This window comes from Emydura macquarii, unplaced genomic scaffold (assembly GCF_026122565.2).
Source record: "Emydura macquarii macquarii isolate MOO-44397 ecotype Brisbane River unplaced genomic scaffold, CSIRO-AGI_Emac_v2 contig_1230, whole genome shotgun sequence".
NCBI lineage: Eukaryota > Metazoa > Chordata > Testudines > Chelidae > Emydura > Emydura macquarii.
Genome location: NW_027131367.1, coordinates 2,883,236 through 2,903,341, shown reverse-complemented (window position 1 = coordinate 2,903,341; position 20,106 = coordinate 2,883,236). Strand labels below are relative to the sequence as shown.

The 20,106-nt window shown below is 62.4% G+C and overlaps 1 protein-coding gene across 1 annotated transcript in view; it reads left to right on the top strand.

The window, feature by feature from the left end:
- Positions 1 to 1,262: 1,262 nt before the first annotated feature.
- TTYH2 (tweety family member 2) overlaps positions 1,263 to 20,106 on the top strand; it is a 34,873-nt gene continuing 16,029 nt past the window's right edge. Inside the window, exons 1-2 of the mRNA XM_067547279.1 lie at positions 1,263 to 1,483; positions 16,483 to 16,655. Of these exons, the coding sequence (XP_067403380.1) occupies positions 1,349 to 1,483; positions 16,483 to 16,655 (308 nt within the window). The 5' untranslated portion in view covers positions 1,263 to 1,348. The remainder of the gene's footprint in view (positions 1,484 to 16,482; positions 16,656 to 20,106) is intronic.

Genomic DNA, 20,106 nt, shown 5'->3' with positions numbered 1-20,106 from the left:
TGTTTTAATCAGCTCCCTAACCTGTGACATTCATCAGCTGAAATCCAAGCCCTCACCCTGGGGCAGGTTCTGCCAAGCTGAAGCAACTGCGAGCCAAGGATGCCGAGATGGCAGGTAGAGCTCGTCTGTATCCAGGGCATGGCCTAGAAAGTGCTGTCCCCACCGCGGCCGAGAGCTGCCGCATCTAATTGTTAGAGCGCAGCGGGGAGGAAGCTGAACACCCCTTCTTCCCCTCTTGCTTTGCGTTCCTGTGACTGCTCTGAGAGCTGTCTGGCAACTAACAGCCCTTGCACGGGGGGCCTATTTGCTTCCATGTGAGTCTGGAGTTGGAGGTGACTCAGCCAAGCAGTCCTGCCCATGCGTCCCCCACACAGGCCAAATTCTCCCGGGGTGCAACCCCAGCAAGACCGGAGGCCGCGTGAGATCAGCAGCATGCTTTGGCCGATTGATTCACCGGGGGTGACTATTCTACTAATCCAGCAGGAGCAGCCAGCAGGAAAACTCGGCCTCAGGAAAACTAGAAGCAGCCAGCAGGAAAACTCGGCCTCAGGAAAACTAGAGTTCGGTCCATGGCGAGGGGGCCCCTTATCAGGGGAGGTGTGATGGAAGCCTGGACACGGGCTAGGGCTGTGCCCTGCCCAGAGCTCAAAGCCTTCTCCTGACTGTCCTGAACGAAGCCTCTCGGGAGAGGATCCGGGGGGGAGGTGGAGCCCTAGAGAAGGGAAATGACTTGCCCAAGGTCACGCAGAGAGTCAGTGGCGGAATCAGAAGAGCCGAGCCCCAGGCCTGTGCGATAGCGACTGATCCTGCCCCCCTCTCCCCCGGAGGATTGCAGTGGGCGTTGCAGCAGGGTTGTGCCGGCCCGGGCTCCCAGTGCGCCCGCTGCTCCTGGTTTAATGCCCAGTTACTAGCCAGCACTAACGGGGCCGGCCTCTAGCTCCTCTTCCCGGAGCCTGGGCACCAGGAGCCGCCCCCCATCGCCCCCGTTTTAAAACCGGGCTGTCCCCCCTCCCCCCCGCAGGCTCTGCTGCGCTTCTCCTATACCCCCTATAGCGCCCGGATGGGGGGGGGCAGAGCCCCTATAGCGCCCGGATGGGGGGGAGGGCAGTGCCCCTGCAGATCCTGCAGGATGGGGGTGGGGGCAGAGCCCCTATAGCGCTGGGAGCGAGCAGGGCCCCCTGCAGCGGTGGCGGGGGGCGGGTCCCAGGCGCGCTGTGCTCGGCGGGGGGGTGCGCTGCGCGGCCCCGCGGCGGGGGGCGGGGCCTGCCGCGGCGGGGGCGCGCGCGCGGCTCCGGCGGCTCTGGCTCGGGCCGGGCCGGGCGCTGGAGGAGCCGCTGCGGGAGCCACCATGGCCCTGCCGGCCGCGCGCGCCGACTACCTCGCGCCCTGGTGGGCGGCCTGGCTGCACCGCTTCCCGCACCTCGACCTGCGGCTGCAGCCCGTGCCCAGCGCCTTCCGCCCGCAGCAGCCCGACTACCAGCAGGTGGGTCCGCGGCGTGCACCGGGCCCCCCCCCGTGCACCCAGCCCCCCTCCTCCCGACCTCCCCCCGTGCACCCAGCCCCCCTCCTCCCGACCCCCCCCCCGTGCACCGAGCCCCCTGAGCCCCCCCGTGCACCCCCCCCTCCTCCCGTGCACCGAGCCCCTCTGAGTCCCCCCTCCCGACCCCCCCCGTGCACCGTGCCCCCCCCCTCCCGACCCCCCCGTGCACCGAGCCCCTCTGAGCCCCCCCCGTGCACCCAGCCCCCCTCCTCCCGACCCCCACCCCCCCGTGCACCCAGCCCCTCTGAGCCCCCCCCGAGCCCCCCCCCCGTGCACCCAGCCCCCACGTGCACCCAGCCCCCCTCCTCCCGACCCCCCCCGTGCACCGAGCCCTCTTTCTCTCTGAGCCCCCCGTGCACCCAGGCCCCCTGATATCCCCCCCCCACGTGCTCCGGGCCCCCAGCCCCTCCACCAGCCCGCTGCATCCCGGGGTGGTCTCTTCTGACCGGTCATCTCAGGGCAATTCCTCCTGGGTAGCCCCCCCCCCCCACTTCTCCCCCTGCAGCGCCCCCCTCTGCATCCTCCGGACCCGCTGAGGGGCAGCTCCGGGCTCACCCCGCTGTCCCCTGCCGTGCCGCCAGCTTCCCCGGGCCGGGCTCCCTCCCCGTGCCCAGGCCGGTCTGCGGGCAGCCGCATCCTCCGTGGCGCCAGCCTACAGGATCGGGGCCCCCCTCCCCCGCTTTCCAGCCCGCTGCAGCGCGGCCCCCGCCAGCAGGGGAGCAGCCGGAGAGCCGCAATCCAGACCCCGGGGTTCCGGCCCTAGCGGGGCAGTCGCGGATCCCTCCCCCCGCTGCAGCCCGGGGCCCGCGCTGGGCAGTATGGTGCAAGAGCCTGGACCGCACGAACCCTTCCCTTCCCTTCCCCCCCAATCCGGCCTCTGCACCCAGCCCGCCTTCGCCTGTGGGGTTGTGTGGCGGGGGGAGGGGCAGTCCCTTCCGGAAAGTTTCAGTCTGGTTGCAAAATGGATTTGCTGGGAATCCGAGGGCGCTGGGGCTGTAGGGGAGGCGGGAGCCGTGCCTGCTTCCCCTGGGAAAAGCATTGTCCAGTTGCCAGGTCGCTTTTCCCTCCAGGCTCCTGCTGCATGTGAGATGGGTCTTTTGTTTGCTGTAAGAAAAAGAGAGGCGGGTGGGGACAGATATTTCTCTCTTCCTGGGGGTAAAGTCCTGTGGGGTAAGTAGCGAATATTGATATCTAGGCCAGGGCTGGGTGGCACCTTGTACCTAGCTGATTTCCCCTCTCTCCGAGTCCTGCAGGTTAAGCTCTAGCATCAAATGGTATTTGCAAAGAGAAGGGCTCTTTATATCAATATAACCACACTTTCCCTGAGCGCAGTGCCAGAGATTTTCTCGTTTGTGTTCCTGTTGGAACCCCGGGTTCAGTTTGTTTTCGCTGTGACTGGTTGCAAGGGGGACTAGCTGGTCAGCCAGGGCCAGCATTTTCGGGGTTGTGCGCGCGTTAAAGGTTTGGCAGAACTTCTTGATGAAGAAAACAAATCTGCACAACATTTCTTAGAACGCAAAGTTCTTCTCTTTGCAGGGAAACGGGCCCTGGCAGGGTGTGTGCGGCCAAGGCCTCGCACCAGTCTGGGAAGAAAAGCAGAAATAGCAACTGTCCAGTCAGTCCCTCTTCTGTGAATGAAGTGGGGGGTTGGAGGGGAGGAAAGCAAACAAAGGGGCATTAAATCACTGATTCTGCTGATTGTCTTCGGCCTCTAAAGCACCAGATTCCATTAGCGCTGATTCTGGGTGGTGCTATCTTGTGTTGTCAGGTCTTTTTGCAGCACTCCAGTTAACACAACGCACAACAGGGGAGTTGCCCCGCTTTCGTTAATGTTAGGTCTTGGTTGGAACAAGTTTTGGAGCCAGGTTTGGAGTCAGGTGTTCTCCTGCCCGCCCGTGTTTACACACAGTCTGTAGGTGCAAGGAGGGATCTCCTGTTTGCGCGCTGTCTGCCCCCTGAGATGCTCCTCGCCAAGGTTACGAGATGTGCAGTACGAGGGGTGCTTGAGTTCATCATCTTCTGGAGCCCCCTTGGGGTGGCTCTCCTGGCAGCTGCTGTCCTGTGGGCCCCTGCGTCCCTGCAGCATTCTTCCAGTGCGACATGGTGTGCATGGGGATGTCTTTCCTGTCAAAGCAAAGCAGAGGATGCAGCCGGGGACCAAGAGGTGCTGGCAAGCGGGTGAAGTGGGCAATGACCGGGGTGCACCTCTTCTTCCAGCCGTCGCTCCTGCTGCTAGCTCTGTCCCTCTTTCTCCAACCCCTTCACGCCCTCTCGCTGCCAAGCCTGCCCATCCCGCCGCCAGGCATCGCCAACCCTCCTGGGCCCTGCACTGAAGAGCGGTGGCGTGTCCCTGTCTTTACGGTGGGCTACAGAGAGTGTCTCGGGTTTTGCAGTTTGTTGGCAGGTGGCAGCTCAGTCACCTCTGGTTCAGAGCCCAGCGGAGCTGACTCCCAGTCTCTCCCCAGGCCTTCAAGCAGTGCCATGCGGCTTACTGGAGACCTGAAAAAGTTACTGCGTTGTCATTCTCCTCCCTCCTCTGACGCTGTTGTACATTTCTGCTGTTTGACTGTCACCCTCCGCCACCCCAGAGATGGCTGCATTTCAGGGGTGCCGCCTCAGAATAAGTTCTAAAGTGCTTCGGGTTGCAAGTCATTATAGAAGCACAAAAAAATTATACACAACAGATGATTGACGGCGAGTGGCCAAAGGTTTCCAATGACTCTGGAAAACATGCGGATTCCAGCCCATGCTAATTGAATCCAGGGCTTTAAGCACCGCACTGTGCGGTTAGATACGTCCTTTTCTTAATCGGTGTCTGTGATCCAGCTCGAGAGACGGCTGGAATGGCGAACGCTGGCAAAATGGGGGGAAATCAGAGAGAGGGTGAGTTGCAGGACACGCATCTGAAGTTCAGTTGCAGCCCAGCTCTCGAGTGACATGGCTGGTGAGGGAGCGGACGGAGGGACTAATTGAGAACATGGGTTTTTTTAATTTGCGCCTGAAAGTTCCCCTGCAACCGAAATATCTCCGCATGGAGCTAGAGCAGTGACTCTCCGCCCCTTCCACCACGGGCTCGCTCTTCCGCCCTGTGGGTTCAGCAATATGGGAAGGTCAGCGGGGTCACTACATGAGAACTGTTGAGTGGTGAGAGCCTGAGCGTGTCATGAGACCCAGGATGTGAAACCGGCAAACAAAACAGACTGGTCTACTGCCCAGTCTGGGAAAGATGCGGGGAGCAAGCCCCTGTGCAGAGAAAAACCAGGTAGAGCTCTTCCCCTTCCTTTGCTGAATTAACGCCGGCTTGCAAACACACACCTGCGAGGATGGTTCTTTTTAAGCAATCTGGGTAACCTGACATGTCCATTTAAGCAAGGTGGGGGTGTTGAGAGGGCTAGCGCGCCCCCCCCCCGTTGGTGCAGGTGAAGCACTGGGAAGGGCCCTGTGCTCTCCCCGTGCCCACCCTGGCTTGGTCTGTGGCTCTGCGTGTCTGCTTTGCCAAAGGTACACGGCGCTCTGCAGCATGACTGGTGCGTCCGGGGCTGGGGTCCTGCCTCCCTTGAGCTTCACCACCAGGGAAAGAGAGCACGGCCTCAGGAAGCGAACTGGGGCTTGGGAGAGGTGAGAGATGGCTGGCAGCGCAACGGGCGGCTTTGAGTAACTACCGGGGGCTGTTCCTGGAGTCACCCGATCTGTTCAGCGTTGGACGAGCTCCCGGGGGCTGGGTGCGGGATGATGGAGGGAGGCGGGGCTGGGGATGCTAGGGGTGCATGGCTGTAACCAGAAGGTGGCGGATGCGGTGTGGACCCAGGCGATGTCTAGCTCCCCTCACCCTCGCCAGGGGACTTCTTCCCAAGACGGTGGCCGGTCGGAATAGCTGGCAGAGCCGAGCAGCCTCTGACCGTTTCGCCGAAGTGACCAGGCGGAGGAGGGAGGCGGGCAAGGCCTCTCTGGCGCCGGGTGAAGGAGAGTCCCCGAGCCGCGTGGCTGTGCTGTGTGTGGGATGGGAGCAGCATGGCGATGTCCGCGGCTGGGTCGTACCACCGCCGTCATCCAGCATCGGCTCTCCTCCAGCTCTGCCTCTCGCCGGATGTCACGCGTCTCTAAGGATCCAAAAATGGGTCAGCCCAGTGTCCGTCTAGCCCACTGTCCTGTCACTGACAGTGGCTGGTGCCAGGGGCTTCAGCGGCAATGAACAGAGCAGGTCATCCCCCAGTGATTCATTCCCATTCTCAGCTTCTGGCAAAACAGAGGCTAGGGACACTTCAGGGCATGGTTTTGCTTCCCTGCCCAGGGTGAGAAGTTTGCTCTGCAGCAAGCTGTGCGGAGTGTGGCTCCGTCCCTGCACACCAGGTGTGTCCACCCGGTTTCCGTTGTGGGATCCGTGGTTCTCCTTATGGGGAAACAGGCCTGCTCAGTCACCGCAGCAAAGATGTGCCCCCCTCCCCGGACACCGGATGGGGCTGCTGGCTTCAGCGGCAGGCTCTGCAGCGTCGGAGCAGATCTGGGTGATCAGAGGGGCTCTGAGGTCTGTTGGGAGCTCGGAGCCGCCCTCGGGAGGGTATCACGCTCTCTGCGCTGTGTGGCGAGCGGACAGCGAATGCAGCACTGTGCACGGGATGCAGCTCAAGGAAGCTGAGCCAAGCTTGGGAGGGACCGGCCCGGCCCAGCCTCGGCGTTACCAGCACGTCTGCCAGAGTCGCTGTACTGTTCTCCCTCCCACGCTGTCCTCTGGCCCCTTCGCTGCGGCTTAGCTCCTGTTTGAAAGGCCCCAGTTCCACTGTGCTTTGCTGAACACGCACCGCGCGCACCCTGGCACTCCCCCCCGGGGTGGCTGCAATGCCCTGGCACTGCCGGGCTGAAAGACACCATAGCCACATTTCCTCTTCATCGCTTCCCGAGGCGCCTGCTCTCAAAGGGTGGCCCTCATCCCAACAGAAGCGGCTCGGCGCGTCAGAGCCTGTCGGCGTGGCTGCTAAATGGGGGAGAGCCAGCTGTAATGTAATGAGAAGTGCATCGAAGGACGCCGAGTCCCAGGCAGTCCTCTCCGGAGAGCGCTGCGGAGGCCGCCCTGTTATCTGCCATCAGTAATTTGGGGGGAGCGGTTCCTGCTGGGGCTCGGGCCGTCGGAAGCCACCACGCCGCTGCTTTGGCTGGCGGTGTGTTTGGTTCAGGCTGCCTCGACAAGATGGTACGTGCTCGCTGGGAAGCGCGGCTGGAGAGGAAGGAAACAATACACAAGAAAGCCCAGCACAGGAAGCCCTTTGCAGCTCTGTCACCTCCTGTGCGAAGGTGGCGTGTGGCTTTCCTGCTTCTCAGCGCCCAGAAGCCGCTGCGGAGCGGGTGCTCGCCGCCGCTTGCCTTGGGGTCCGGGTTGATGCGGGGGGCGCTGGGCATGTAGGTTGTGTCTGGTGTGTTCAGAACATCTCCTGCCCCAAAGCATTTCAACAGCTTAGAGGCCACGTTGCAGAAATGCGGCCACCTCTGGGGTGGCGTGCAGCATGGCCGTGGGGCAGGGAGTGGAAACCAGCCATAGTGGGGACAAGCCAGGCTGCAGCGCCAGAACCCGGGGGCAAGGGTGGAAATGCTGGAGGACTGTCCTTGGCTGCAGGGGTTTATCGGTGCGGTCCCCCTTGAAAGGAGTGTGCTGTGGCAGCCTGGCTGGGCTTGGCCCTGTGGCTTCAGGGCATCGGGGGCTTGGCCCCCGGCGCTGGGACTGGTGCGTGCTGCCAGGAAAGTCACTATCCTGAATGGAGACCTGGCTCCCCAGCAGAGACGTGGCAGGAGGCGGGCGGGGAGCTACCTGAGAGCCGGCACCTTTCCTCCTGCACCGTGCTGCTTTGCTGCAGTGTCCCTTGTCGCCAGCGCGTCCCCACAAACCCAGCTTTAGCGCCTCCTTCATCACCTCCGGGGGGGCCGGGGTGGCCTCAGGTCGCTGTAGGCTGGGGAGTGGGAGTGGAAGATGGCAGAGACTCTGCCAGCCTTTCCCAGAAAGCCCCCAGGGCGTATCTGCATGCCCAGCTCTCTGCCAGTCGCTGGGTCGGTCCAGTGGGACAGGGAGATGTGTCGGGGGGCAGAGGCAGACCAGTCCTGTGGTGCCCAGGCCAGGCAGCATGGCCTGGGAGAAGGTGCATTGGAGGGGGAAGTGCAGGCTGGGCTCCCGTCTGCTAAACGCGGCGGTGGAGGACTGAAGGCTCTGCCAGGTCCCCCTGCAGCACAGCCATCCCTGCCTTTCTCCTGGGGAGGCGTGAGGACTGGCTCGAGGCTGTGCCACGCTCTGGCGCAGACGCAGTGCCGCGTGGTGTGATGGGTGCTCAGGTCACATGGGACGGGCGTGATTGAACGACCTTGATGGAAGGAAGGGAGGATCCGAGCCGGCGGGTCTGAGCCCTGTCTGCTGCAGTGCCGGGTTTCTGTCTCCCTCCCTTCGGGGGTTATGTGACCTGGGGAGCGCAGTCTGTACGGAGCACGTGGGGACCGGTGCAATTGGCGCCCAGGGCTCCAGCGAAGAACGGCTGGACTCTGCTCTCCGGCAGAACCGCAGTTTCTTTGCAGGGCGCTCGCTTGGAGAGAAATCCGCACCCTTGCGCCTCCGGCCCTGTGGCTTGCGGGTGGGTCAGGCCTGGTGGATCGTGTTTTGGGGGCAGTTCTGCCAGCGTGACCCTGCTGTCCTGTTTAGCAGCCCTGCCTGCCCCAGCACAGCGTGTGCAGCGGGAGGGGGAGGACGTGGCCGGCTCGGCTTTCTTGCGCAAGCCCCGCGCCCTGCGGCTCTGTGCTGAGCTCATGACTGGGAACGGAGCCCGGGAGCACCGGCTGCCCCTTGCCCTGCGAGGGAGGGAATCTGTGGAGCTCAGGCCAGGCCCCTCTCCCAGCAAGCGCTCGCGTGACTCCCCGGCCGGGGAAATCCCCCTGCTGCTGGTCTCACTTCCCCCGGGTGCTGCAGGGAAAGTGGGTTTGAAAACTCTTACCCCCGGCGGGAGGCAGGGGCACTGGCTTAGCCTGGGTGAGGCCCATGGAAACCAGGGCACGGGGCCAGCGGCTCAGGTGGTTGCAGTCGCTGTTCTGCTGAGAGCGGCCGTCTCCTCCCAGGAAACGTTTCTGCCTAACACGCGCTCACGGGACCGCAGTGGATTGACGGGGGTGTTGCCCCCACGCACCTGTTCTGCCAGCCCCGGGCTCCATTTGTCCTGCTCGGGGTCTCGAGGGCAGAGGGTGCAAGACAGGGCCCTCGCTGCGTCCTCTCTCGAGCCGAGATTTCAGCAGTAGGTCACGGCTGCAGCCTCCCAGAGAGATCCCAGCGCCTGCTCTGGACTCCCCCTGTGCTAGGTCCGGCGCTTGCTTAAAACTGTCAGCGGAGGGACGGGCCTGGCACCTCACTCTCCCGCGGGCGAGGGGGTCCGCGACCTTCTTGCGAGTTCCAGCCTCGGGTGCCCGCTGCAGAGAAATGAGCAAGGCCACCCCCGGGCGAGCCGGGTCCCTCCGCTCTCTCCCTTCGGGTGCATCGTCGTCCGAGCCGCGCCCTTCCACGGCTGATAGCACTGCCCGTGTCTCTTCCCGCTGGCACCCGGCTCAGTCCAGCCAGCGGCTTGGAGCTGCTCCAGGGGTGGCCGGGCCTGAAGACCGTGTCGGCTTCCGCTCGCCTTCCTGGCCCCCCACGTGAGGCCTGGCCCGGCTGTGCTTTCTAGCTGCGCCGGGTCGATTTTTGTCCTCTCCAGCAGTGGCATCGCTGTTCCTCCACCCCTACCGCGCCTCCGCCCGTGGCACCGGCTCCAACCTGCCCCGGGCCAGTTCTGATCCCCCCCACTCTGACGAGGTGCCCGTCCGTCTCCTGCTGCTGGGGAATCGCAGGAATCGCCCGCAAATCCAGTCCGAGAGGAAGTTCTCCCTCAGCCGGTCTGGCATGGGCTGGGGCTTCCGATGAGCGGAGACACCCCGCTCCAGACCCTGGCTGTTTCCGGGCTGGTAACAACTTCTCTGCTGGGGAGAACCGTGCATGAAGCCGATGGGACAAACAGGGTTTTACTGAGACCGGAGGGGATGGGGGCGACTCCCCTTCAGAGACTTGCTGCTGGGAGGCGAGATGGAGGAGCAGAAACTAGGGCTGATGGAAGCTGCATGCTCCACAATGGACTCGCCGTGGCTGCGTGTGCGCCCGCTGAGCAGAGCTGCTTTCCCCTTCTCTTTGGTTCTGGGCTCGCTCTGTTCTTATCGAACTGCCCCGACACGCTGCACAGCTGTTCCTGCCCCCCCCCCAGCTGCTCCCTGCCCCTAGGAGCGGGTGAAGGGCTGACAGAGGTTGGAGTAAAAATGTGCAGCAGCGAGCGCGCCCAAAACAAAAAGGCAGGCTGAGCCAGGAGCCTGTCTCTGGCGGAGGACGGGAGTGGGGGAAGATGCCCGTGGGGAGCTGGCCAACGGCAGGAGTTGATCTGAGTCACTGGCATCAGACAGTCACGCTCTGAGGTTTCCCCGTCTGGGCAGGGAGCTGTTAAATCCAAGGGAGCTGCAGGCTAAGGGAAGGGGGTGTCTGCCTGTGCCAGGGGGTGTCAGGATCTGGGCTGCAAGGACGGCATGCTTAGAGCAGCAGCTCCCAACCTCTCCAAGCCGCTGCCCCCTCCCAGCAGTCGGATTTGTCTTGCCGACCCCCAGGTTCCACCTCACTTAAAAAGGACTTGCTTACAAAGTCAGACACAAACATGCCAAAAGCGTCACCACTACTGGAAAACGGCGTACTTCCTCGTTGTTACCAGGTCACTATAACGTACATCACCTGGAGTACAGGTGCCGCGCTTGCCTTTCCGTGTGCGGTCCAGAGAGCGCGTAAACAAGTACCAGCGGTGTCTGTCTGACCTTTCACTTCGTACTGACTTCGCTCGTGCTGTTCATGTCGCCTGTTGTCAGAGTAGGCGAATCTCTAGATGCGCTGACGTACCCCCTGGCAGATCTCTGTGTACCCCCAGGGAACCCTACTTTAGAGGGCCCGGCTGAAATCGGGGCCCCAGTGTGTGCTGGTGTGTGCGTGGTGAGAGAGTCCCTGTCCCGGTGAATTCAGACCAGACAGATCAGGAGTAGGGCAGAGGGGGGTGAGGTGCCCACGGTTGTGCCAAGCCAGGGATGGACTCTGGGGTGCCCGACTCCCCGCCCAGTGCCCTACCCGTGGGACCACGCTGCCTCTCCTGCCATGAGCGCCCGTCTGTGCATCCCTGCGCGGTGATGGCTGTCTGCCTCCGTGGCAGGGGCCGTGCAGTGCTGCTGGTGGAAAGCCTTGCCCAGGAATGGCCGAGGACACGGGACTTCCCGGGATGCCTGTTGTGTGTCATAAGAACGGCCTTCCTGGCTCAGACCAATGGCCACCTAGTCCCGTGTCCTGTCCTCTAACAGTGGCCTGATGCCAGAAGTTTCAGAGGGAAAGAACAGAGCAGGGCAATCGAATGCTCTGTTGCCTCTTCTCCAGCCCCAGCGTCTGGCAGTCAGAGGCTTAGGGACGCCCAGAGCATGGGGTGGCATCCCTGAGCCTCTTGGCTTATAGCCATCGAGGCACCTGTCCCCCAGGAACTCCGCTAGTTCTTTTCTGAACCCAGCTATAGTTCTGGCCTTCACAGCATCCCCCGGCAATGAGTTCCGCAGGTTGACTGTGCCGTGTGTGCAGTCTGTTCTGCAGCATGGGCCGCGTGCTGGGCCCTCCTCTCTCCTTTCTTTGATAGGTTCCTGTCCCTGGGACAATGCTTTGTTCTTGCCCGGCGAGGGGGGATGTCAGGAGTCCGGGGCCTGCCCTGATTAGCACTGCCTGGGGGCGAATCGCAGCTGCCCGCATCTGGAACACGGAGGGGTGGCCCTGGCGGACGGTTGCATGCAACGCTCCACTTGCTGCTCAGATCAAACTGGAGCGTCGCATGCTGGGCCCTGTCGTCTCTCTGTCCCCAATGGCTGCTCTGGAGTTACCATGCTGAGGTCCTGACTGAAGCTGGAGTGGGATGGAATTGAAGCCGGGGAGGGGTGGCTGTTGTGTGACAGCCCGTCGGCCGGGGAGTCACACCTCCGGAAGTGGAGAGCCCTGGCTGGGGGGATGCTGGCATCCTTCATTAGGACTGCACGAGTAATTGCCCGTTGCCGAGAGAAATGCTCCCTGCCAGCGCAGCGTCCCGTGCAGCTCAGGCAGAGATCTCCACAAAGAGCCCTGCCGCGTGGCTTTCCCAGGCCGCCGCCTCCCGCGCTCTGGCCTGCATTAGCTGGAGTAATCGAAGCCAGCCTCTTAGATTCGATCCAGCTTGGCAGGCTGGCGGGGCCGCTAATGACCCTGGAGCGCTCGGTGCTGGGAAATGCCTGGGAAGGCGGGGGGGGGGGGCGTCAGCAGGGCCTGCGACTTGTTAGCTTGTGTGTTTGGTGCCCGGAGAACCGGGGGCGAACCGCAGGGAAAGGGTATCTGTGTGCAGCTCCCCCCCTCTACCCCCCGTTGTGAACCTGACATGGCAAAGCAACGCCAGCCTCTCTTGGCTTGGAAACTCAGTAGGCGATTCTGCCCCTCGGAGGCTTTGCAGACTGTAGTCAGCTGATAGTCTTGAGAGAGAGAAGGCGGCTGGGGGAGCATCTCTGACAGCCCAGGACCAGCACTGCCAACACCACCGGATGATCTTTTTAAGGCCATTTCTCCTTTCAGCCACGTACGGACTGTTCTGTGAAAGGCGTCAGGGCTGCAGAACGAGAGTCCCCCTGGAAGTGGCCTGGTCCCGGGAAACACGTCCGTGGAGGACGAACTAGGAGCTAATGATGCTCTGATTCTGGGTCTCCGTCCTGGCCGGCCCTGCACCATGTGGGGTGTGAGCGCTCTGCAGGACCTGGTGAGGAAGCTGACAAAGGTGCCCAAAATCCAGGGTGGAGGTGGGAAATCCCTCGTAGAAAAGGGACAGCAAAAATCAAATCCTCCTCGCTTTTGTAGCCCTGCTTCACAACCCTTCACGCACCTCCTGCAAGGCAGGGACTGTATTGTCCTGGCTTCAGAGGTGGGGAAATTCAGGCAGAGCTGCACGGCATGGGTGTTCGGTGTGGGGCTGGACGGGGTTAACTGTGTGACCAGCCATTCACACTAGAGCCATGGCAAACCCGAGCCGGCCATTAGCCTAGAAGAGAGGCCTGCAGAGATGGCTGTGTGGATCTCTGGCTGGCTGAGTCATAAACTGCCTGAATTATGGCACTGCTTTGCCCTTCTAGGAAGTCCGTGTCCCTCTCCCTGCGTTAGGGCCTCAGCAACGTGCAGCGAGGGGACTGAGATGCCACTTCATCCAAATGTGGACTACTGAAAAGGTCACGGCAGGCCACTGTGCTCCGGGGGGGGGGGAATGGGGAATTCCCGGCCATTAAGATGTCAGTCGATCTCCTTGATGACAGCCTGTACCTAGCTGGGAAGCAGCACCACAGTGTAACCGACCTGTAGCACACGCGAGAGTCAGTTCAGCCAGACGTGTGCCCTTCGCCCCAGGCACCCATCGGGAAACGTGGAGCCCCCGTCTGGGCTCTTGCGGAAAGCCTCGTCCCTGGAGCGCTCTGGCCAGCTGAGTGCACGCCGCACGGGGCCGGGGCTGCGCCAATGTCCGTCTTGCAGGGTGACAGCGCTTATTAAACGCTTGCTGCTTTGGAGAGGCCTCAAGGCCTGGTGGAGGGAGGCACCCGTCACGTGGGAACAGCTTTACCTCGAATCCTGCTGGGGGAGTGGCAGAAAGGTGGGAAAATGGGAGCTGGTGGGTGTTCTCTTGCTTCCCAGTGACTCTGTTTCCCTGCTGTCCGGTCTGACCCCTTCCCCCCCCCCTAACCCCCCAATTCCCCTGGCAAAGGTTGCTCTAGAACCAGCCCCACCCATCCGAGAGGAGAACCAGGAGCTCGCCGGGCGCTGCAGCTGAGCGGGCGCCTGGCCTGGGAGCTCACTAGCGGCCTGCCCTTTGCTTTGAACAGCCGGCGCCCTAACCTGAGGGGAAAGCAAAATGGCTGCCGGCAATGCACAGCAGCTGGGCCTGCCTGTCAGCGGGTGCAGGGCCCGGGCCCCCCCACTGCCGGAGCGCCTCGGGGGGCCGCAACACACGCTAGCGGCCCTGCCTGGGGGGCTCCATCCCGAGTGACCTGCCAGCTGAGTTCCAGCCACTTTCTTCTGGGCTGCCCTGCCCTCCCGCTGCCTCGCACGGGGCTTTCGGGTAAGGCGTAGCCGGTTCCGGTGGGTCTGTGCTGCCGACGGGGAGGGGCTGTGAACTCGGGTTAGCCAGCGTGGGGTAAAACGGCAGTGAAGACACCGCAGTGGCTGCCTTGCCGGCTTGTGCTTGAGCCACTAGCCTGAGTTCAGGGCACCCCCTTTTTTTGCAGTGTCGCCGTCCCCGTGCCCGCGAGAAGCAGATGGGAAAGAACAAGTTAAAGATTCCTTATGCAAGGCAGAGGTCTTCACATCACCAGGGCCTGGTGAAATCCATCCTAGAATACTCAAGGAGCTGACTGCGGAGATATCTGAGCCATTAGCGATTATCTTCGCAAACTCAGGGGAGAGATTCCAGCAGAGGGGAAGAGGGCAAACACAGTGCCAATCTGGGAGAGGGGGATAAAGAAAATCCAGGGAATTACAGCCCGGTCAGTTTAACTTCAGTACCTGGAAAGATAATGGAGCAAATAATCAAGCAATCGGTTTGCAAACACCGAGAAGATAAGGTGATAGTCAGCACGGATTTGGTGACCTATCCCTGTCAAACCAGCCCAAGAGCTTCCTTTGGCAGGCTAGCAAACCTTGTGGCTGGGGGTGTCCGTAGATGTGGTAGATCTTGATTTTAGAGAAGTACAAGCTACGCGGGGTTACTGTAATGTGGGTGCATAGCTGGTCCCGGAGAGGAGTTCTCAGCAGTTCACAGTCAAGCTGGAAGGCCGTATTGAGTGGGGTCCCCCAGGGATCTCTCCTGGCTCCGGTTCAGTTCAATATTTCCATCAATGATTTAGTTAATGGCATAGAGAGCGCACTTATCAAGTTTGGGGGGGATACAGAACTGGGAGGGGCTGCCGGTGCTTTGGAGGCTAGGATTAAAATTCAAAATGATCTGGACAAAGTGGAGAAACGTCTGAAGTGAATAGGATGAAATTCAATAAGGACAAATGCAGAGTGTTGCACTGAGGGGGGAGCAATCACTTGCACACCTACACAACAGGACATGACTGCCTAGCGTGGATATTGTGGGGTTAGAGCGGATCACAAGCTAAGTATAAGTCAACAGTGTCACCGGTGCAAAACCAGCAAACCTCGTTCTGGGATGTGTCAGCAGGAGTGTTGTAAGCAAGACACGGGTAGCAACTCTTCCGCTCTGCTCTGCTCTGCTCTGCTCTGGTCTGCTGTTATTAGGCCTCCGCTGGAGTCTGGTGTCCAGTTCTGGGCAGCGCGTTTCAGGGAAGATGTGGACAAATGGGAGAAAGTCCAGAGAAGTGCAACAAAAATGATCAAAGGTCTAGAACACATGGACTGTGTGGGAAAAATGGGTTTGTTTAGCCTGGAGAAGAGAAGCCGGGGGCGGCGGGGGGGGACACACAACAGTTTTCAAGAACATAAAAGGTTGTTACAAGGAGGAGGGAGAAAAATTGCTCTTGTTCCCCTCTGAGGACAGGACAAGAAGCAATGGGCTTAAACTGCAGCAAGGGTGATTTAGGTTGGACATTAGGAAAAACTTCCTCACTGTCAGGGCAGTCAAGTCCTGGAACAAATTGCCTGGGGGGGCTGTAGAACCTCCGTCCCTGGAAGTGTTGAAGAGCAGGTTAGACACACGCCTCTCAGGGATGGTCTAGTTCTTACGTAGTGCTGGGGACTGGACTCGATGACCTCCCAAGCCCTCCTCCTGTCCTGCACCTGTCCGACTCTGTTCCCATTTGACTGCAGGTGGAGGATGAACGTGAGGAGTGGGGCGGGTGGGCGTATCGGGTGCCGGTCGGCAGGGCTGTATGGGACGGGGGGGGGTGTGGGGGGGGGGGGAGGAGTGCGCCTGACTGGTGCTTGGAAATCTCCCTCGGGATGCACAGCTGTGACCCGCTGACCTGCCTCGCTGGCCGGGGTGAGTCAGCGACAGGGCGCTAGAGAACTGTGCCCCCTGTGAATTCCCCGAGGGGAGCGGCCCGACCCCCAGCGCACACCTTCCAGCACCAGCCAAGGGACAGGCATGTCTGCCAACCCGCAGCAAACGCTTTAAATGCAGCGGAGATGAAGGCCCTGGCTGGCTCGGTGCTGCTCCGATCTGTCTGCCAGGCTCGGTGCGTCGCATCGCCGCTGATTGGCCGGCCGCTTGCCCCCCCAGAGCGGAGGCATGGCTAGGCCTGCTGGCAGGGTGAACCATCTGGGGGGCAGCTTGCACTGGGCTTGCCCCATGGGAGCAGCAGGCCTTGGGTTGCATCATGTACATCGGCTGCTTGGTGCGAAGCTTCCCCGGGCTCCCAGAACATCTCTCCAGAATGCCCCCTCGGCGGGGGGGTGAGCAGCCATCGTCTGCAAGGACGGCTCAGTCTAAAGAGTCGAGGAGCTGGGGAGGGGGTCTCTCGAAAGGGCTTGGATCAAGAGCTTTCTAAAGCATCTTCTCTCCAGCCCGGGACCGCGCTGGGGCCTCGTCTCTGCCTCACTGCTGCGTTCAGACCTGCCGGGATGCTCGCTGGGCCCTGTGGGAGGACAGGCGCCTTCTCCAAACCGCGCGCCCAGAGCAGTGCCTTGCACTGGGTGATGCCTCGTGCTCTGTAGCTCTGGGGTGGGTTTCATCGAATGCTGCTTTTTGCAGCCGTGGGAGGGGGCCACGGATTTTCCCAGCGCTGGGTGTGAGCGGGGGCTCGGAGCGGTCCCCGCCGGAGCCCAGTGGACGGACGCCCCGAGCGCGGTAGCTTTGCTCTCGTGCACCGAGCCGTGGGGCTTGCGTGGAGCACGCGCTGACTCTCGTCTCTCTCCCCTGCTTTAGTCCCTGCTGTTCCTGGGCCTGGTGGCGGCCGTCTGCCTGGGCCTCAATCTCGTCTTCCTCACCATCTACCTGATCTGCCTGTGCAGCTGTAAGCGAGACGAGGAGTCGGAGACCAAGCGGCTCAACTCCTGCTGCGTCACCTGGACGGCTGTCATAGCTGGCCTCATCTGCTGGTGAGTGTCCGGGAGGGGTGGGCCGTGGGCCGGTCTGACCGCTGCCTTCGGGGCCCAGCTGGCAGGGCCAGGGGAGACCTCGCAGCGGCTGGCCCCAGGAAGTGTGGCCCGGTGGTGATGTTAGGACTCCTAGGTTCTACTCCGGGCTCTGCTACTGACGTGCTATGTGCCCTTGGGTTAGTCCCCTCACCTCTGTGTTACCAGCTGTCCACTGGGGACAAACACCACTTCCCCGGGGCATTAAGGCTGAGCTCAGGGCTGTGAGGTCCCGGCAGGGAGGGCCAGGGACCAGACGAAGCGGACAGCCGCCGGGCAGCGGTTCCTGGCCATTCTCAGCATGGCTGGGCGGGAAGGAATCTCCAGTGGGTTGCGTGGTGAAAAAGATGCTAGTCACTGAGCAGTTCATGTTCACACACCCCCACCCCCGGGGCGCCCGGATGCCACGGTGAGGGGCGGAACACAGACTGCCCAGAGAGGGGAAGGAGCATGCATGGGCGAGCCAGGGCAAGGGCTCTGCTCCCACCCCCCCCAGCCCAGCTGCGTTCAGAGGGGCTCTCGGGGCAGCTCACCCCCAAGCCCCGGCACTGGCGGAGGAGGAGGCGGGCGGCTTTTCTCCGTCGTCCCTGCTGCTTGCCCGGGATCCTTCTCCTCCCCGCTGAGCTGTCCTCCCCACTCAGCCTTCAGCTGCTGCCCGTCACTGGCAGGTGAATCACTTGGATTTAGATCTCTGAGGCTTCAGGGCAGATTGTCTCTAACGGGAGCTCGCTCTGCTCCTGCCTGGGCGTGGGCTCCTCCGTCCAGGGCGGGCGCCCTCGGCAGCCTCTCCCCTGCCTGACGTCTCTGGGCTCCTGGCCGTGCTGTCTGATCCCAGGGGGCGGGAGGGTATTTGGGGTCACTGATCCCAGTCCTGGAGCAGATGGGGCCGGCAGCCTGACACAGCTGGCAGCCTTCCGTCACGTGATTACAGATGGTTAATTACAGATGGAGGCTGGATCAGTTCGGAAGGGGGGGCAGGGAGTGGGGCCCCAAAGGGGTCCCAGGCAGCTGGGAGCGGCTCTGCTGTCCCGCTGTGGGCAGTGCCGTTCCGGGGTGCTGGCGGAGCATGTCCTTTGGCCTGGGCTGGCCTGGCGCTCCTGGCCTCTGTGGCTGACGTTGGCGTCTCTGCTTGGCACAGCCGGCCAGAGGGGCTGGGGGTGGCGTGGCTAATGGTAACCGCACTCTTCGAGGCCAGGGCGGCAGTGAGTGACGGGGGGGGGCTCTCCAGGGGAGTTAGTGGCTTATCCAGTTGTGGGTCGTGTGTCTGTAGCTGCACCGTCCTGGGACAGGGGGAGGCCCCGGAGCTCACCCAGCCACGGCTCCAGCAGGCGTGAGGCATGCTCGGGGCTGCAGTACTTGCTGCTGCTTGGATCTGGTGTTTGAGCACGTGGGGGTGGCCCCTGGCCTCATTGCAGTGGGAGAACAGCTGGGCCCAGCCTTCTCCAGCTGCCTGGCCGTGGCATTTCCTCGCCCGAGGGGGTTTTAAGCCCTCTCCCGTTTTCAGAAGCTTGCAGATGTTCCAAAACCTGCGCGCAGCCCGGGCCGGCCCGTACGAACTGCTGACCATTGACTGGGCCCGTGCTTGCCGGGCTGAGCCGCTTCTTTCCAGGGGCTGCTCCCTGCACTGCATTGCCAGGTACCCCCTCCTCGATCCATCCAGTCGGGGGGGACGGCGTGGGCTCTTAATTGCTTCCGCATGATCCCCGCCCCTAGGAAGGGAATAAAGAGCTTTTTCTTCCCTCCCGTCAGCCCAGACAGAGATTTCAGTGTATGGCGATAGACACGCTCGAAAGAGGAAGCGAACGCCTGCTTATTAGCTCAGCCTGCCCATCCCATGACAGCGGCCGCCCCCTCCCCAAGCCCACTCCACAACTGCTGCATGTGACTTCCCGGGACCTGGGCTCTGCTGTTACCTCCAGCTGCTCGTTAGAGGAATCAGCCTTTCCTCTTGTGCAATTAAAACCCAGCCCTGCCCAACCGTCGGCGAGAGCGCTTGATATTTTTAAACGCTCGTTCCCCTGGGGCTTTCCACGGGGCCCGCAAGTGCCACGCGCAGCAGCTGTGCACCGCTGACAGCGCTTGTGGGTTCTGCCCTCCGAGATTAGGGGGACGGCAGTGTCTGTGGCTGGGCTCCCCAGGCAGCTGGGCCCCAGTCCCCTCCCACGGCAGCGGGCTGGGCCTCCGCTGCGTGCAGAATTCCTACTGCACCGAAGCCGCGATGCCGGCGCCCGCTAGGCAGGATTTGAACCCGGCTCCCAGGGGCGCATTCGCTCTCCGTGGCCCGGGGGAATGAAAGACTGGGAACGTGGTCGGTGCCTCACTGAACACGATGGGAAGGGCGGTGCCGTCGGAGCGTGCCCTTCGCGACGGCGCCCGGGCGCTGCCCGGGGTCTGGAGAGGTCTCGTAGCTGGTGGTTGTGGGCCCCTCCCTCCTTCCTGGGGGAGGAGACCGAGCTGGGGCCTTACAGCCCTCCAGAGGTGTCGACACCCACACCAGTATCTGCCCAGAAGCAGCCAGTAACAGGCGAACGGGACTGGGATCCCTCACTGCAGCGGGGCGCGCGTGTGCGACGAGGACCTGCTCTCCGAGGGCCGTGCTAGGACCCCCAGGCTCTCAGTCCCGGCCGCTGACCCTGAGCCCTCCCTCCCCCCCCCCCCCACCCGCACAGGGGTCGCACGAGCTGTCATGCATGATGCTGTGGGGGACCCTGCGCTTCGTGCGCCTGCTCCCCAGCTGGCAGCTGCATCAGAGCTTCCCCTTGGTGTCGGGTTCACCCCATGTGGCCCTGCGAGCTGGGCCCATACAGCCCGATAACGCCCTGGAACGTCCCAGCAGAAACACCCTTCGCTCCCATGGGGCGGCAAAGCGGGGGCCCTCGCAGGAGGTCCTGGGGCTGGGGCCCAGCTTTCTGGCTCCGCGGGGCTGTGACGAGTCCCTGAACTCGGCTTTCCCACTCGCAACTGGGAGCTCAGGACCCTGGAGGTGGCGGGGGGGCGGGGGAGCATGATGGCTTTGTTCGGGGGCGGGGAGAAGTGTGCCAAGGATACAGTGCAGCACCCGGCACACGAGCGAAGCCCGTAAAACCCTTCATCATCCCAGCTCGGCTCAGCAATTGGCGCTTCAGCCCCCCACAGGGGCAACCACCAAATGCTTCCTGACGGAGAGCAGATGCCGAGCCCCGGGCGGAGGTGGGGGGGATGCTGCCGGGGGGTGTCTGTGATGCGTGCAGCGGGGCTGACACATGGATCTTGAGTCTGCGCCTCCGGGATGCTTCCTGGGCTCTGAGCCGGGTCCCTAGGGCCAGCTGGCTCACAGGGCCAAGGAGGGGCTAGCGAGAGGCTCCTTTCACTCCTCGTCCCCTCCGGAGGATTAACCGAGGAGCAGGTTTAATCGGGAGCAGCGTTTCCCTTCCGA